This window comes from Sorex araneus, chromosome 10 (assembly GCF_027595985.1).
Source record: "Sorex araneus isolate mSorAra2 chromosome 10, mSorAra2.pri, whole genome shotgun sequence".
Classification (NCBI taxonomy): Eukaryota; Metazoa; Chordata; class Mammalia; order Eulipotyphla; family Soricidae; genus Sorex; species Sorex araneus.
Window position 1 is genome coordinate 15300085 of NC_073311.1, and position 20198 is coordinate 15320282.

Genomic DNA, 20198 nt, shown 5'->3' on the forward strand with positions numbered 1-20198 from the left:
AAAATGTCATTGAATAGAAGCTCACAGAAGTTCTTCTGTAGAAAATTTGGAAAAGGCTGTTTTTTATGCTATCAAGGAGACATTTATAACAAAGCATCAGGTACAGTTAATAATGAAAGCTGTGGTTCATATTTTGGTCAGTACGTCCCAAATGATACATAATTTAGTCTGACTGGGATATTATGTCCCATTTTGTATTACTGAGTGACCTGATATTATTTCAAATAGTAAATATATTGTTTAGATCATAAAAATATAATGTATCGAGGTGATAACAACTGACAATTCAATTGTTAAAGGGTCTCTTTCAGTTTACTTATAGGCAAATTGGCTTTGAGTTAGTGCCCAAACTTAGCAAAGTATCACAACTTAACTTTTTTTCTGCTTCTGTAATTGCACTTTTTTAAAACTTGATTTTTCCCTTTTTTTTCAAATCTTTGCCTTCATTACTCAAAGCACTATAAGAGATTTCCCTAGGAACCTTTACAACTACATAGTGAACTTTTTTATATTTTGCTTATTCTCATAACTCAGAAAATTCATCCATTGTTTGGATGTCAGTTAATATTTGGTAATACTTATTACTGTAATAAGAAGTGATAAAAATCAATAACTATTAAGTATCAGTGATTTTATTTTCTCTGGGACTTCAAGTATGTGGTGTTGCTTAAACTAATGCTAGACTGTGTTAGACTAAGAACTCAATATTGGTTCATTTGGATTATATGTTTGCATCATTTTGTTGTTGAATATGTGTACGACTACTACAATTTATGCTAAGGGGAACTTGCCTTAAGGCACAGTGAATCTGTTATTCTCTTTATCAAACTAACATAATATAATTTCTCCTAGAGGTAACTATTTTGTGCTCAGACTATCTAAAGTGAATGTGGAGTTGGAAATATATTTTATTGAAAACTCCATGTTTCAAGAGTTAAGAAAGCTCATTTATAATTAGTACTGCTTTCTTTCTCTTATCTGCTGAAAATGTGAATCTGTCAGAGTCTCAAAGAATTTTCCAAACATTTATAAATACTTTCAATCTCTTAAGACATTTGGAACAAGAGAGATTTCTGATTGCCATTTTGCAGGATGGGCCTACTCTGGTAACTAATACCCATTTAGTAGTTACTAATCAGAACTTTATAGAAAACTGTATTTCCCCCTTCAGGTGATGATGCTAACACGTGATTAAGACTAACTAGACTAGCTAACTAGACATTGTTGTATCTGTGTAAGATATTTTACAATTCATTTTGAAATTCTGATAAGAATAATGTTGAAATATAAATTACTATTTCCTGAAAATGTTGACAGTATATAATATCTATGTTTCATAAATATACCCAATACTCGACTGGAGTGATAGTACAGTGGGTAGGGCATTTGCCTTGCATGAGGCTGACCCAGGTTCGATTCCTTCGTCCTCTGAGACCCCAGCAAGCTACCGAGAGTATCCCGCCTGCACGGCAGAGCCTGGCAAGCTACCTGAGACGAATTTGTTATGCCAAAAACAATAATAAGTCTTACAATGGAGATGTTACTGGTGTCCACTCGAGCAAATTGATGAACAATGAGACGACAGTGCTACAGACAGTGCTACCCAATACTTATGGACAGTGTGAAATCTGCCTCCTTTTAGAGTGGGTTTTTTTTTCTTCCCAAAGGACATAATGGAACTGGTCTAAAGATTAATATTAGGCAAAGCAGTAGTCCTTGTTAGTACCTAGAATTAAGGACAGCTTAACCAGTTTATCCTTTCCCCTAAAGTATAATCCTTCCTTTGTTAGGTCAGCAATAAGGTGGAATGTGCTTTAGGAAACCAGCTCACAATGTGATTTGATTGGTCTACTATCCACACCTTCTTTCTGGTTTTTTTTTTTTTTTTTTTTTTTTTGCTTTTGGGTCACACCCGGCGATGCACAGGGGTTACTCCTGGTTCTACACTCAGGAATCACTCCTGGCGGTGCTCAGGGGACCATATGGGATGCTGGGATTCGAACCCGGGTCGGCCGCATGCAAGGCAAACGCCCTACCCGCTGTGCTATCGCTCCAGCCCCCTCCACACCTTCTTTCTGGTTCTTTCTCAGTCAGGCTTGAGACTGAGTGTCTCAAGTGTCTCCCATTTGATTGCCTCAGGAGCAGCAGTGGAACAGAATATAATTTCAGGATTCAAATTATATCCAGCTCTCCTGACTTTATCTTTTTGCTCTTGTGACAGTCCCTTGCTAGTATCCTTTTGGACCCTGTATTTTCTCTGTTCTCTGCATTTTTTTTCTTTCTCTTTTTTCTTTTTAAGTGTGGGTTATTTGTGACAGATGTGTGCTCCCAGGGAAGTCAGGACTGGTAAAAGAAGTCAGCTCCAATCTCTACCAGGCTTCAGAGCCTTGCCGTGTTTTCAAGAAAAGAACTTCTGGAAAAGATAGATAATAAAGTAAGATAGCTTTATTTGTTTAAGAAACATGGTGGAGCGGTGGGGGAGGGGAGAGAGAGGGGAGAGAGGTGAGATCCCGTGAGTGAAATTAAATATCTACACATCCCAAGTGGAATGCAACTGATTCCAAAATGGACTGTAAGACGATTACTTCTGCAAAGTTTCATGCGGGTTAGGCTTTTCTCTCTAGATAACTGTCTATTGCTAGAATCATCTCAGAGGACAGGAACTTTGGAATTTTTATGGTCTTTTGTGTATTAAGTCCTTTTGCTCTAGATGCAGTTTTTTTTCCCCTCCTAGAGGGATCCAGCTCTCTCTTGACTGACTGGGTCGCATTCAGTCTTCTCAGGCTTAGTTCTACATCTCCAGAGGACGGTCTGGCTTTCATACTTTGGGGCTGGCAAAAGGTTAAATGACTAACATTTTTTTAGATCATGTCTTGGTTTTATTTATCTCTTTATTTAAATTGGGAGCATTGGGTCACCCTCAGTGATGCTCAGGCCTTATCTGCCTCTGTGCTCAGGGATCACTTCTGGTGCCACTCAGGGAACCATATGTGGTTCTAACCATTAGCATCACTTACATGCAAGGCAAATTCCTTAATATCTTGCTCCTTTCTAGTCCTGATCATATTTTGGTCTTGTTATTTCTCTACTCCACTATCCCATTACCTGACTGTCTAAGACTGACTGACTCACTTGTTTTTACCTTAGAAAGTCAAGGCGATCATTGTTTTCTTTCTAATAAGAAAAGCGAAGGGTTTTTAAATTTTATTGATTTATTTTTAAAATCTCAGTGCTCCTAGGATCTCATCTTTGCCTCTTCTGTGCTCATATTCAGCTTCGTCTACAATATTAGACATATTGACGACTCTTTATGTCTGCTCTCCCAGACTCGATAGTCAGCCCCTTAACAGATACCTCTATGTGGATGTTCCCCAGCCAACTCAAACTCAGCATGTCCAAAGCAGATCTATCACCATGGCTGTCACTCAGCTATAGCAATAGAGTTTTTACTGACTGAAAGTAATGCATACTCGCTCACTTACTTGCACATTCCCTTACCTGAAACACACTTTCTTTACAGGTAACTCCTGTTTTCTCAACAGATCTCAGAACTGACTTTCTCAAGAAACCTTTCCTCATTCTTTTTTTTATTTTATTTTTAAAATTTTTTTTATTGAATCATCATGTGGAAAGTTACAAAGTTCTCAGGCTTATGTCTCAGTTATACAATATTCAAACACCCATCCCTTCACTAGTGCCCATATTCCACCACCAAAAACCCCAGTATACCTCCCGCCCCTGCCCCCCCCAACTGCATAACTGATGAATTTCACTTCATTTTCTCTTTACCTTGATTATATTCCATATTTCAACACAAAACTCACTATTGTTGTTGGAGTTTTCCCCCATGAAAGACAGCCCTACTACCAAGGAAGCATTTGATAATTAGTTTTCCATTGCTGAGAATGAAGAGATATGTAGCCCCTCTACTCCAAGTACATAACTCTTTTTTTTTCCGTTTCCCTTTTCCTTTTTTTTTTTTCCTCCTCCTCCCCCTTCCCGCGCCTCATCGTATAGTGGACGCCAAGCCGCGTTTCTCCTCAAAAATGGGAAACAACTGGGAAAGAGGGATATTTTCTCTTTCTTGACCGGCATGGGGCTATTGTTTAGGTCACAGTCTAGAAAAATAGCTGCTACTTTGATTACCTTCAATATTTCAACAAAAAAACTGAAGTTATTGTCTGGAGTTTCCACCCAAAGTCAGACCTGCTAAAAAGGAACCATTTCACATTGCTGACAATTAAGAGATGTTAAGTTGCGCAGCCGTGGCAGCGACAACCCAGTTTTGGATTTCTGTATAAAGTCCAGGGAAAATTCTGCCAGAAATTGCATAGCCCATCTCACAGTCCCAGTGCATTGCTATAAGAAGCTGCTCTGGATGCCAAAATGGGTTAGGTCTCTGGAATCAAAGTCTTTAGGCGCAGAGGGTCTGTTTCGATCTCAGCAGCTCCGGAGTTATCTGGGCAGAGGGCGTGCCGGTTACACCCACTTCCCATGATTCCCTAGGAGCCCCAAAGTGTAAAAACCATATGCCTCTGGGTTAGGAGTCTTAGAAGGTGGCTCGCACCACGTGGATGTTGCTGCCGCTGCCATTTTCCATGCAGAGAAACAGGGTGGAGAGGAAAGATCCATCCCCGGGCAGCACGGAATTGTAGCCCAGCTCACAGTCCCAGTGCATTGCTCTAAGAAGCTGCTCTGGATACCAAAATGGGTTAGGCCTCTGGAATCAAAGTCTTTACGTGCAGAGGGTCGGCCTTTCCTCGTTCTTATGTTAAGGGATTTTAGAAAGTACCCTGAAGAGGAATAATGAGGTGATGCTGATGATGATAACTCTATTAGTTTCTTAATGATGTTATAACTAATCACCAGTTCCCCAGTGGCTTAAAAACAACACAAATGCATTATCTTACAGACCTGTAGGTTAGTATTCTAATTCTGTTATCACTATAGACTTTAGGGGAGAATCTTAAAACTAATTCTCTTGCCTTTCCTAACACATTCCAAGAGGCTACCCGGAATTCTTGTCTCATCACCACAGGCTCACTTTGACCAGCAGCGATAGCGATAGTCACACACTTTACATAACACTGATATCTTTCTTTTTTTTTTTTTTTTTTTGGTCCTCCAACATTACTTTTCAGGGACTCTATTATCTGGGTGTTCCTGGGGCGTACTTTTCGCTTGCACTTTGATGTCTGTTGATAAGCAACCTTAATTTGTTTGTTAAGCAATATAATATATTCACAGGATTTAAGGATGAAAGCATGGGCATCATTTGAAAGCCATTTTTCTTACCTTACTAAATAGCAGCTATTGAGAACATAACTTCTCTAGGTACTGTTCTAAGTATCTCACACTCATATAATTGTCAAGAACTGGGTTGGGTTTTTTTTGTTTGTTCATTTGTTGTTTTTTTTTTTTTAACCAGGGTATACCCTGTGCTAATTTTCTTTTCTTTATTAAAAAAAAAAATGGCCATACCCCCATGGTGCTCAGGGATTAATCCTAGCTTTGGGCTCAGAGTTGACTCTCTTGGGCTCAGGGGACCATATGGAGTGTCAGGGATTGAACCCTCATTGGTGGCATGCAAGTCAAACATCCTACTTCCTGTACTATCCATCCAGTCTCTGAGTGTCAGGAACTATAAAGGATATTTGACCTTAATCTCTGCAGGATTTTAAATCAGCCTGTCATTTTCATGAATGCTTCCAAAAAGCAAGAGTCTTTTGGATTAGAGACAAGACATTATTACTCTAGCTATAGAAGTAATCAGAATAATGGATTTTTTTGACATTCCTTGGATTCCAACTCTTAAGAGCAATGAAAAGAGGTTCAGGTATATCTGAATATAATATAGGTGGGCATCCCTGAGCCTAATGAATCCGATTATTTAAATGTGACAATATGTATTCCTGTCCTTTATTCTACTGAAGACATGATCGGTAGTGACTTCAAATAGCCTAAAATATATAATGTAAGAAAAATCATTAAATTTTGATGATCAGATGATACATAGAAATGTGAGAGACCCCTGAGAAATGTATTACAATAGCCCTTGCAGGAACCGTGTGATACGGTTGCCACTGAAATCATCTCTGTTTCACAGAGCATGAAAACGGAGAGAAATGATAAGAGTCAAGTTCCTTTAAGAGCCATATCTGAGGTTTTTAACCTAGGCTGCTGACTTCAGAAACTGTGCTCTCAGTCTCTGCTCTCCACAGCATCAAATATATTATGTACTCTCTGGTAGTTGCAGATGTACTTTTTAAAACTTGTTTATGTGACTCATTGGTTTGTAAGCAGTGATGATAGTTTATTTAAGATGTATTTTGTTATTTCAGGTTTATTTATTTGGTACCTCAGTCAGTCTGGCCTATGTTAATTTATGAATACATATTTTAGGAATAAATGAACATATATTAAATATGAAAACTTAATATAGTGGAAGCTTTACTTTCCATTTCCATTTTCTCAGATAACAGCAAGTCTTTATTTTAAAATGAGCATTAGTCAATTTAACCTGTCACCAAATTATGAGAATATGAGTCATGTAGTGCGGTTTTTGCCTTTATGCCTAATCGTGTTCATTAAAGCAGGCCAGGAGTTTTGAAACTACTCAAAAGAAGATGCAAAATATGATCACTTAAAATAAAATGGAGCTAATTTTAAAAATTTAATGCGTGAGACGATAACAAGTGTTCCTTTGCATATGGGATAAGTCCTTTGGCATAGAAATCCATTTTCAGGGAAGAGAAAATTAAGCAACACATGAAAAGTGTTCCTCCTTTGCAATTGACAGTAATCAGTAAGTGTTGAGGAAAAGTGATTACAGAAATGGAAAAAAAATATCTTTTGAGTGTGTGGCTGGAGGATCAGCAAAAACATTGACTACATATTATGGCCTAATGCTAATTCAGGAGAATGGTTGGAGTTTAAGAACTTAAATACTAGGCTTGTGAATACAAGTGATACTAATGAAAATTCTGTTAAGGCCAAAATGTGGAGATGAAACTAGTTTCATTGAAGGAAACAGGCCAACATAAAAAGTCTGCCAGGAGACTGATGTTTTGTTTTAAATCTTTGAAGGACTGGTTCTCTGCTTAATTTTGTGGAGATATATCCAGGGATAGGAAATCTTAAACACCTTTTACTCAGATGAGCACACCAAGTCATTTATAACCTAAATTGTTTGGGATTTAGAAACAATATAAAATAAGCAACACTTCAGAAGATGAGCTTGAAAAGGTGAAAAAAAAAGTTTCATATCAAAATTTCAATAGTGGGTAATTTCTATAAATTTCTCCTTATTGATATTGCTCTCTCAAATTTATATTTCACTGTCCACATATAGTTGTTGTCAGGTCAAGGAGTTTAATTATTTAATTTTGAAATTTTGTACTGAAATTTCATTGGTCATAACTCTAGATAGGCTTTGGGTATTCAGAATTATAAATTGACATAGTCTATCTTTAATATGTTCACTTTCAAAAGTTTATAATTTTCATCTTTTATCAGAAAATTTACACCCTAAATAAAATTTACCTGTTCTGTTTCTGGTAACCACTAATTTTTTTATAGCTTTAGGGTTTGCTTTGATTGGTCATTTGGTTTTTATTCCTATTTTTATTTTTTAGTCTTCTATATGTAAAGGAAAACATGCAGTGCTAGTATTTTTTTCTGATTATTTTACTTAGCATCAGATCATTTAGGTAGAATCCAAGAAATATCATTATTTTATCTTTTTTAATTGCTCAGTAGTTTTATTGTATATACATGCCACCTCATTATTTATCTATCATCTGTTTATAACAACTCTTGGTTATTGTGAATAATATTGGTACAACCTTTTTTATGGTTAGTATACTTATATTTCTAAGTTAACTACCCAGAAGAAGAATCAATGGATAATACAAAATATCTATTTTTAATTATTTGAGGAATCTTCATACTTCTTTTCCACGGTAATGGCACCAATTTATATTCCCACCAACATTAAACAGTTGTTTCCATTTCCTCATATACTCAAGATTTTTAAAAATGTAAGCATATTATGCATATGCAAGTATAATCATGGTAAAGTGCCAATTGTGGCAAAATGGGAATTAAACCTTTTATTAAAAATATTTTATACCCTAAATTTTATTAAGTATCTTCATATGATAATATGGATATGAACAATGATATGTTTGTGTGTGTGTATATATATATAACTATATAACTTAGGTTCTATATTATTCTAATGTAGGTTCTATGTTGCCTTACTTAAAAAAAAATCCAGAAATTACAATGCAAATACAACATATTACCTAATATGTTTGCTCAAATCTAATACTACTCTTCTCCTAAACTTGTGATTCTTTCATTTACAAGGTGAGGATGAGATACTTAAAAAAATATGTAATAGTGAAGGCATTGATTTATCATGTTTTAATGCTTAGGATTGTTTTTACATGGGCGATCACATAAAATATTCCTTTAATCAATGAGGAAATAAAAGTCTTGGATCCCATAGTTAGTGTATTATAATGGGTTTGTAACCCCAAACACTGTGAACTACAAAGTTCCTACTTCTAATCATAATGCTCACTTCCCCCTGTCAGGGCTGGAAAGAGTCTTTAGGTTATGGTCAAGATGGCAGTTGATTCTAGCATGGAAACGTGTATTGAAGAGGAAATTCAAAGGCAAAAATGAAACGGGAAATGGGATAATAGGAGAAGCATGAGGCTTTCAGAGAAGATGGATTTCTAGAAGAAAGATAAGATCCAAGAGTTTGGAATGTGCTTTTGAATCTGATGGGAGCACATCTAAGTGATACTTAGAAGAGTGGAGAGGAGATTTGAAGGAGCAGCACCTCATTGGCAGAGAATCATACTAAGAAACTGAAAACCAGAACTGAAGAATTTACTGGTCTATCTTGAATGGATATTGGTAATGTCTACACATCTGTTTCATTTGTAAACATAAGCAAAATTATTAGCTATATTCAGCTTGACATTGAAATAAGGCAAACATTTTACTTATTTTGCAATGAATAGTTGAGCATCAGCTATGTTCTTGATAGTGTTAGGCGCTGCATATGCAGTGTTTGGGGTAAAGAGATAATCTGCATTCATGGAGGGGAAAAGCAACTGAGTGAACATCACAAATCCTAGAACCTCTCTTTGCAAAGAAACTCAGCTCACTCAATCTAAAATACTTTCTCCCCATCACATTGTTCTTTTACATACCTGTTATTTTTATCCTAGTCTTAATTATAAGACCATAGCATTTGTGTGTTTATCTGAGTATGTATTGGCTCTCTACCCTACCCTTGCTATTCTGTCCCCCTAAAAAGGTATAATCAAGCATAAGATCTTCCTGAGAGTGATTGGCTGTCTCATCCTTATCTTCTGGCAGGAGAGTGACCTCTTCTGTGAGAACTCAACGGACTCTTTGGATGAATAAAAGAATGGATGAAATATGCTACAAATAGAAGAAGATTGGTGTTTCTAGAGAAAGCCTCATGGAGGTTATCCCTGTTGTTAAATTAAAAATGTCTAGGATTAACTTATGTCACTTAGATTTTTCTGGCAGAAAATCCTCATGCCTGACAAAGAATTAGTCTTGCTTTATAAGTTAACTGATACATCCTTTGATCTTGCTCAGGTCTTGCCAGCAGGTCTATTCTTTGCTGGTACATGGATAAATGAATCTTTGACCTGAGGCACTTGAGTCTCTAGAGATGAATCTTCTTTTACATTGGTTGTCAACCCTTTGTGTTCCAGGTCCTTTTGTCCTCCTTAAGGCTCAAGGTTGAAGTCTGGAACTTGGGGTTCTGATATGAGAGAGTATTCTCCCACTATTCTCAAAGTCTTTACATAAATAAACTATGAAAATTCCAAAGCAAATCACCCAATTTGGGTGTGGAATTGGAAGGCAGGAATTGGTGAAGAGATATTGCTGTAAGGGCTCTGGATTTAGCGTAGGTAAAGTGTCTATTAATTAGGTCAATTGATCAGAATCTGAGGCCATGTAGTTCTTTATTCCCAGCATGTTTATAGCAGGGTGTACAGCCTTGAAAATGTAGTGAGTGTGAGCTAAAAGATACCAGACTTTCATGTGGTAGCCAATGATCAGATGAGCCCAGAGGTAGCGGTAAATGCATTTTATTTTGGATTACAAATCACAACAGTCTGTGAGCTCAGAGTCAAATGATGGCAGAGAAGAGAGGTCAGATGATATTATGCACATTTTCTTTTTGCTAGTGGCTATTGAATAATGTAGCATGTGTTAACAGTATGTCTCTAATTTACTAGGTTATATATCAGAATATTGTCACTAAAGCTGAACACTAGACTAGATTTTGGGTTGCCTATACTCTTAGACCCTGTCTCACGATCTTTGAACCTTTCCATAGTTTCAAGATTCTTCCTACTTTGTGTAGTGGGGCATTTTTCATCACGTTCCCCAGAATAGACAAGAGATGCTACATGACTTTCTGAAGGTTTAACCAAAGTAAAGGTCGCAAGATTTTTCCAGAAATAAAATACTGGGTGGGTAAAAGTATCAGCCTGCTACAAAGAAGCCTGTTTAGTGCCCTCTAGAGATTAAGAAAAATGTTTGGGCATTGGAAGGCTTGAGATGGTGTTTAAAGGAGAGATCATACAGAAAACTGAGTGAATCACAAATAAGTCCATGCATGAAAATCCTGAGAACTTGATTTCTAGAAAACAGTGGATGACAGGAAAATTTTTAAAAATGAGCAAAATTACAGTGACACCTAGAAGAAAGGCTTAACTGAAAAGTGGAGAAACAGGGATATGCTGTTTGGACAGATTGTTCGACAGCACTGTAATCATCCTCAGCAATGCTCAGAGCACAGGAAGAGCTGAGAGTCTTGAGAGGGTTTGTGACTGTATAGTTGCTTCAACTCAGTGTTAGAGCATGTACATGAGAGAGTGAAGAAGGGAGCAAGTCGGGTGAGTGAAGTTTATCTTACTCCATGTGTTTGCTTTCACTAGTGTTATATGGCTGGGTAGTTGTTACCTGCCTAGAGTTTTAAAAAACTTTTATAATTGATCTTAGCAAACTACTCTGCACAATTTTAACCAGAATTTCCTTGGAGTTTCCAAATAAGGTTCAGAAACATTTGAGTTTCATTCCTGTTTTCAAGGCATTTTAGAGGTAATGGCTGCATACTTTAATGGATGTAGCCTCATAGCATTTTTTTTGCAAAAATTAAAATAATTTAATTCACTACATAGCTATATCTTACCTTCTGCAAAATTAAACAAAATATTTTATATACTGGGTATTGTAAAAAACTAAAGCTCGCCGACGGGCGCGCGCACTCGAGAGCTCTCTGGGTGGCTCTGTCTCACCGCACAGGTTCGGTGCCCCGGAACCGCTGTGTGTGCTGTCGGTCAAGGGTAGGCGATGGGAAGGAAGAAGGCCAGGCTCGTTGCTCAATCAGTTTATTTCATTCTCTCTCTCTCTCTGCTTCTCTCCCACTCTCAGTCTCTCTCAGGATCTGTGGATCTGGCCCCCCAACCCACTCTTACAACCTAGTTAAATCTCCACAGCATGAGGGGGTTGGGGCGTACACATAGGTGTGGTCACCATCAATAGGGTAAGGTTCCTTTCCCTTAGGGGATGCTTCTCCTAGGACTTAATTCTCTTTCAGCAGGAGAATCCACCCAAGGGCAGAGTCCCATGAATGTGTTTCTCTTCTCCTCAGCCAGCAAACATATAAGAATTCTTAATATTAATCATTTTGTATGGACACAATAAGAGATGCATTAAAGTTTATGGAATTGCTCTCCTGGGGCCATCTCAATCTCAGACTACAGTGCTCAGGCCAGATCAGTCTTTCCTATCCCTAGCAGGGTCCTAGTCTCATCATTACTTTTGGATCATGACAGCATTTGTCTATGATCAAGCTCTTAACTTATAGTTAAGAATTAGGCACTTTGGCCAGGCCCATCTCGATGCCAGGGTAGCACATAACTCACCGCTTGCCCTGGATCCTTCCCATCCCTCGTCGGGAACCTGCTTTTGGGGTGCTAGGAACTGAGGACAACTGAGGCTTAAGTGGAGAAAGCAGATGCCTGGGAGGGAATAATATTCGAGGCCAATTAATTCCCAAGTTACAAAAGCATAATATTGTCTTCTTGTGTCCATACAAAAAGGACATTGCTTTAAAGCAAATTATTCAAAAGGCACAAGAAGAGGAGAAAGGCAATATTAACTTATATAATATACATTCAGTATCCTAGGAAGGTCTGACCTTACAAATTAGCAGAGTCAGATTAAGGGAAAGCCTCGGATTAACTGCTTTGGGGAAGAGAGCATAGAGAAGTGATTATAGCTAAACAAAGGGATGGGAGAGATTCGGGAACACCTTGATGGGTGAGACTTAGGTAAGCCTAAACTCCGGGAAAAACCGGGACAAGCTACTCATGGCAAGGGGGAGAGGACAAAGTAATGTCATCCTACAGGGTATGTTTTTCAAAACACTGCCACTGAAGTCAAATGAGAAGTCTTAAATGTATGGAGTGAACAACACATATTTAACACATAAGATTAATAGTATAAAATATCTACAAGCACCTGAGATCATTACCATAATGGACATGTCTGTCACTCCCTAAAGCTTGCTGTTGCACTCTTACTCTCCCATCCTTGTCCTCAGGTCACCATTGATCTTTTTTTTTGACACTATAAATTAGTTTTATATATATATATACACAAATGTATGTATATAAACACATATATATGTGTATATGTATGTGTGTATATATTCCCTTTTACTTAGTAAAACTATTTTGTGATTTAGCATGTTTTTGCATGTATTGATAATTTTTTTTTACTGCTTGAATGATATTATTACAATGATACACTACATTTTAGAAATTCACTTACTGATGGGCACTACTTTCAGTTACTTCAGTTTTAGGGTGTTTTTTTTCTTTTTGGGTCACACCCAGCGATACACAGAGGTCATTCAGGTCATTCCTGGCTCTGCACTCAGGAATTACCCCTGGCAGTGCTCAGGGGACCATATGGGATGCTGGGAATTGAACCATCTGGGCCTTACATTTATTGTCATACAATTATGCTAAATGCATTTTCTACCATTAGTACTGTCCCAGGCGAAATGTGATATCTTAGAGTCACTTGACTTGACCACAGACACCTATCACATCCAAGTGTGAGTAGCTACTTCACTCCATTATATTTTCTTTATAGCTTTTTCCATTTAATAAAATTCCCTTCATCCATTCCACTTCCATACTTTTCTCCATACCACATGCTGGGCTTCTCTTTATCCCCTTGATTTGAGTTGTATCCTTTCATCATAAACTGGTGATCTAGAAGAAAAATGTTTGAGTTCCCAGAGTTGATCCACCAAAGTAATTAAATCAAAAGCCAAGGTCATGGAAAACTCATTTACAGCTGTTCATCCAGAAGCATCCTTGGGGGTGTTAAGGCACTCTTCTAAAACTGAATCTTAACAGTGTAATCTGATGCTGTTTCTGGGAACAGAGTGTGGAGAATTGCTTATTGGTTGCTTATCAGTGGAGTGGGAAAAACTCCATTCCTCACCACCATTACACATACATGATGCAATTGGATCCAGAAACTATAAGCTGAAGTGCTCCTAAACTATTTCTCTTTTTTCTTACCTAAAACAAAATTTGGAGTTTCGTATTTATCATCCCTTGCGTATATGTTTGCATTTGCGTTTTGCCACCACTGTCTATATATGTATGTAAAATGTAAATATCTATGTGACATTAAACTTTTTTAACTACTATGAGATGTGGGTCATTGTACATTTTATGATGCCTATATTATGTTTTCAGCTTATTTATATTGATACATATCATATTAGAATATAGGGGTAAGATAGCCTATTTCACTGGCTTTGAGCTACTACAGATTTTCTAGAGCTTTACAGATTTTCTTTGTCATTATTTTGGTGAAAGAAATTTTAATTTTTTCCATACAAACAATGCTGCAGTCTACATTGTTGTTCCTCTTTTCCCCTCTTGATATCCTAGGGATTTACTCTAGGTTTATATAGGAAGAGGAACTTCTGAATCAGACATAGGACATGACATCTCTGTGATTAAGAGCATGGCACTGTAGCCAGGCTGAGTTCTTAATTCTTAGTCTTCCCCTTGATAACTTCCCTTGGAAACTATGATTACCAGCTATTTTTAGCTCCTTTCTTGAGCATGTTTTCTTTACCTAATCCCCTGGCATCTGTCAGTCAGTACTGCCTGTGAACTCGGTTTCAGGAGATGCTGCTAGAGCCAATTCTAGTAGCTTGCTCCGGGAGCCAGATGCAGTAGGCCTGTGGCTGCACACGTAATCACTGTTCTGTATTAATATACCATTTCTGATCCACTGAGAGGTTTTTTGAAAGCCTGGAGGTCTTTTCCCCCAAATTTATCCTTTTAATATTTTATTTCTGATGTGTTTGCATCAGAGAGAGTGCATCAAACATATACTTATTGCATCTTTAGCCAGAAGTTGTAACACATCCATGACCTTTGAAAACAAGCACAAATCTTAGCATTACCTAATCATAGATTTTTGGAGCCGGGAAGGATTTGGAGCTAATGAAGGTAAATAACCTTATTTTATAAGTGAGAAAATTGTGGTCTAAAGAAATTAAGTGATTTACTATTGTTATATATCTAGTTAATGGTAGAGGCAGGATCAGAATCAAAGGTTTCAAGGTTCTCACAATTGTGCTTATGCTACAGAATTCGCTGTCACCCTTTTTATTCTCTAAAGTATATGTTTATAAGAATTGTTTGATTTTTATTGACTGTCAATTATATCAAAATATAAAACATTTAAAAATGGCACCTCACATTTTTAAGTTGCTATAAAAGGATTCTTTTTGAAAAATAATGAGTAACATGTAAGATTGTTCATTGCACTGAGAAGAATTTCTTTTCATTAGAAGCTGCAATGCTTTTTGATGCTAGGGTTTTGCTGCCTTTGAATTCCTTGACTTTCAAAAACTTATTAGGATGGACCCATCAATAATGGTGCCAATATTTCCAGCTTCCGACAGCTTTGGGTCTGAAACAGAACTGTGATGAATCACTTTAGTCAGCCTTTACGGTGATAGACTATATTTCTGCTGCCATGTAAAAGCACAGGTTATTTAACAGATCAAGACATAATTAAGAAAGCAGGTATTTCTAAGACTTTTTTGGGGGGTGTAAATTTAGAATTTTATATTTTTGTTAAAGTCTTTGGAATTGTTTTATTCTGTTTCTAGATCTTTTAGCTGTGCCTAAGCATCCGTACGCTGCTATGGAGAACTGGGGACTAAGTATTTTTGTTGAACAAAGAATACTGCTGGATCCCAGTGTTTCATCTATTTCTTATTTGCTGGATGTCACCATGGTCATTGTTCATGAGATTTGTCACCAGGTATGAGAAAAAGGATCAGGTGTAAGTATACTTGCACACTATTTAGGCTGTAAAGTGATTTCAGATACTTCAATTAGGAACTAAATTATTATTCTCCCAATTAAGTTTTAATTAGATGGAGAGTGCTATGAAATTATTTTTCAGAAGATAAGTCATTTTTCTCAGATGGCAGCACAAACGAAAGCATAGAGGGAAACCAGATTGAATCAACAACTGTCACTCAGTTTTGTTGAGAAGACGCTGCCCCCTAGCAGCCTCTTTGGAGACCCTACCTGTTACTATTCCTTGTCAACCTTGCTTTATTTTCTTGTGATTATTGGTGTGTATATATGGTAAGTGCAGTGATGGCAATGATTTATTGCGCTGCTGCAAGATGCAGCTCAGTTTTGTGTACGTGTCAAAATTTGCTTTTGCTGAAATCAATTTGATATTCCCCTTTTCCCATCACACAGACACTTAGGAAGTCTTTCACTAACTCAGTCATATACTCTTTGTTCTCCAGTGATTGATATTTTTTTTGTCTTGGCATGTTTAGAAATTCATATGTAAATTAGCCAACTTTGTAGTGCAGCTAAGATCAAATTAATTTCACTCCGATTTTATGTACTTTCTAACAATGAATGGAAAGGATTGCAAGAAATTTTGCAATGCTTATTTAAATTTTGAGTCCAGTGAAAGGAGTAACTAAAAATAAATGTTACTAAAAAAACAATACCTTTATTGGATTCTAGTAACTACAACATTAGCAATCTCATTGGGTCATGTATGATTTCAATTGGTTATAAACTCACACCTATTTTGGAAGCTAGAAAACATTAGAGAGTGATGTGGAAAATACTGTTAATGGGGGAAAAAAGGTGGAATTGCTAAATCATACTATGTTGGAACTGACTTAGTGATGAATTGGCACAGCTCATAAGTTCTAAATACTAACCTTTTGCAGTTAACTTGCAGAATGTATATACCTGTCCTGCGGGCCAGGTTGGGTCCTGTGTACCTTGCCTCAGAGGTTTAAGGGAGTCACTGCATTGAAAATCAGGATTCATGTGCTGTGCAAAAGAGATAAGTTCAACTAAACCAACAAGTCTTTGAGACAGAACATCTTCTTTTTGAACATTCATAGAAATAAGTTACATCTATAGCTTTGTTGAAATGAGAACATTGATCAGGCAATCCTTGTTCCTTGAGCAAGGTTTTATTTGTAGCATAGATTATTACTTTCTTGTAATCAGTTAAATTGTGCTTGGCCATTTACTACTGAGGAACTGGAGAAGAAAGGGAAATATCTACCAGAATCTAATATCACCAAGATATTTTTATACTACCTTTTGTCTATGTATTTAAGGTCCTAATTCCTATTTCAGGGTTTCAAGTTAAGCAGGAAGCATATATTTTTTGTTGAAGAATAAAATTTTTGTTTTCTGATCATATTTTATGGAGCTCTGAGGGCTACTTTGTGCTTAAGAGTCCCTTCTGATGTTGCTAGGGGAACTATAAGGTACTGAAAATTGAACCCAGGCCTTCCTCATAAAAAGCAAATGCTCAATTCATTAAACTATTTTTCTAGACCTAAGGATAAGAACTTTAAGTCTTGATTATTTTGTGATAATCAACATGCTCAAGATTATTTCATTTTTATTTCAATTAAAATCATTTTTAGTGTAACTTTTAAAATCAATATTAGAACACTAAAAGGCTGAACTTACAGTATACAGTTAAGGCACATGCCTTACATACAGCTTACTCAAGTTTGGTACTTGAAACTACAAGGTCCCCCAAGCACCACAGGGTGTGGCCCTTGATGTCCTCTAGCACCCTGGGGTGGTCCAGAGAGTGCCCAGCATCTCAGAGCAGGGGTAGCACTGGTTCTTCAAGCTTTGCATTGGACCATCAGCCCTGATGGTGGAGAATTGCCAAAAGTGGTGGAGAATTGACAATCACTTTTGGCAATTCTCATCCGGAACTCAAAAGCACCCCTTGAGAGGACCCTTCCTCCCCAAATACACAAAGTTAATATGATCAATAATAAAGTTATTACATACGTGATCTGATACTTGCACAACTTTTCATTTCTAAAGTTCCTCATCATCATTCAGGTTTTCCCATTAAGGGAGGAATATTTGCATCTGCCTGGAATCAACTTGCCTGGTACAAATGTCCTATTATCGTTAAAGTTTGAGCTCAGATATTACTTGACTAGAGAGAATGCTTTATGCTTTTTTATAGTAGAAAATGTCCTTCCCCATTCCTCTAACCATTAGAATCTGAAATCATGGTGTACATCTGCTCGTTTTTTAAAAAAATTCCTTTCTCACCTTATTTTCCTTCTAGCTCTCCTGTTCCCAGTCTCCACTCTCCAACTTTTTATCATTATAATTTCAAATCTTAAGTGTAGCTTCTAAGATGACATATAATGGTGTTAATTCTTTTAACTTAAAAAAGAACCTCTACATTTTATTGAAATAAAATGTACAAATTTCAGAAAAATGTATCATAATCTAATCCAAGCACCCATTAAAATTGCATTATTTTTAATGAAGGTATTTTATAGGTAATTTTGTTTTAGGTCATTAGAATTACGAATATTCAGATGTGGAACATCTTAGAATCCTTAGTTCTTTCAATAAATCACCTCTATGACAAAAAGGCAATGCTAGCACACCTCCTATGATGAGTCTCTCACTGCCTCCTGGGGAATTATTTCCATCTTCTGTTATAAGTCTCTTAGAAACCCAAACTCTAATATCCGTTGAGTAGCTCCCATTGACCCCTTGTTAGGCAGAAGATAAAAAGCTTTTACCTCTTCCACATAATAGCTATTCAAATATTTGGAGATAGCAATCATCCCTTTTTTCCCCCTCTTGAATTCTTTCTACTCCAGGTTAAAAACTCCTTTTGTGTACTTGGTCATTTCAGCCTCTTTATTGAAAACAGATATAAATACCCCCACAAAACTTAGAAAAACAAAGCTAGTGTTACCCAAGTAGTCAAATAAATCTACAGTCTTGTTACAACAGATTTAGGATCACAAAATCAAATGGGAGATTGTCTAGTTATGATAATTATAGATCAGTATACTTAATTTTAGATAAAACAATTCTGGGGTATATTTGAATTTGTCTGATGCTCATCATTTTGTCGCTGCAGTGGTTTGGTGACCTTGTGACTCCTGTGTGGTGGGAAGATGTGTGGCTGAAGGAAGGTTTTGCTCACTACTTTGAGTTTGTTGGTACAGACTACCTCTATCCTGGCTGGAACATGGTAAGTTCTACTTTTCTTGGTTTGGAAAGGTTTCTCTGGTGTTATATTGGCTTATATTATGTTTGGAGGTGAATGAAATACTGAACAGGGACAAATAAAAGAAAAGCAATCACAATTTTAGATATAAGTATTCCAGATCTCTCTGATTTATTAGAACCAATTGATATACATTGATTTAGAAATATTTTAGAGTGTAGTATTTGATAACAAATAAAGTTATTTTAAAGAGGCCAAGGATAATTAATGAGTAACATTATAAATACATAGGATATTTCAGCAATAAAAATGAGAACTTAACATTTTAAGTGTGATGAAAGAAAGATTATTTGAAACAATATTTTTGAATATATAGTTGGTGTTAAATGAGCTAATTAAAGATTTTTTTAATTTTGGAAATATTGTACACATTATACCTGCATTCTAGGAAGATACTTCTACATTTGAACCTGAAGTAAGATTGGCTCCTAAACTATGATATTATATAAATGGAACCCAGGATATCTGTAGTCTGGTGATCAATATTTGAAATCTGTTTTTACTAGTACTACATAAAAATTACAAAATTTGCATATTTATCAAATTTCAGAGACTAAAATTCTACTTGTATGGGTAATATATATATACTGTAGCACTGTTATCCCGTTCATTGATTTGCTCGAGTGGGCTCCAGTAACATCTCTATGGTGAGACTTGTTGTATCCCACCCACACAGCAGAGCCTGGCAAACTACCCATGGTGTATTTGATTTGCCAAAAACAGTAATATATATACATATGCATATATACTTTATTGCTTATTTACAATTGGTTGTTATGTAAATATCTATAATTATTATAAGTATTATTTGAAGGGCACTCCTTGGGATCCCATCACAGATATCATTGATAAATTTTGAGGAAAAACCACCAATAAATACCTTGCAATATCATTTGAAGTAGTCCTTAAGAGATGAAAATTTCAACCTTAAATTAACAGTGGAACATTTCCAAAATTATCTTTTGGTTTGATATGACCTTCGGACTTTCATCCAACTTTGTTTGAAAATTTCATTTAATTTTAATTATACTGTCTTATTACTGATTTATTATTTCATTGTTTCATTATCCAAAGATGTTATTATAAGACATGCTACTCATAGATGCAAGCCTATTTTATAGTACATTAGGCTATATGTAACAATTTTTCAATTCATCATTATAAAAATATATAATACATTAAAAATAATAAATAGGATTATATATATAGGGTGAAACTGACAACTTTTCATAATTTTGCTTGTCAATAAGTCCTAATTTTTATGTCCTTATATTAGGTATTTTCTTTGAATATTTTTGTATTGCTTCATAATGTTTATTAATTTTTACAGTTGTAGATCACTTAGATAATACTTTTGTAACAAGTACAAAAAATGATTGGAGTGTAACACAGCTGATTTTGCCCTCAGCAGAATGCATATCTTGCACTATATATAAAATTGAATGAAGTCACAAAACTGCAGTGTA

The 20198-nt window shown here is 36.2% G+C and overlaps 1 protein-coding gene across 2 annotated transcripts in view; it reads left to right on the top strand.

Annotated features, from left to right (window-relative positions):
* TRHDE (thyrotropin releasing hormone degrading enzyme) overlaps positions 1 to 20198 on the top strand; it is a 450763-nt gene that overhangs the window by 217844 nt on the left and 212721 nt on the right. For both annotated transcript variants that reach the window (XM_004602680.3, XM_055118082.1), the window contains exons 4-5: positions 15281 to 15435; positions 18583 to 18696. In XM_004602680.3, coding sequence (XP_004602737.3) covers positions 15281 to 15435; positions 18583 to 18696 — 269 coding nt within the window. The remainder of the gene's footprint in view (positions 1 to 15280; positions 15436 to 18582; positions 18697 to 20198) is intronic.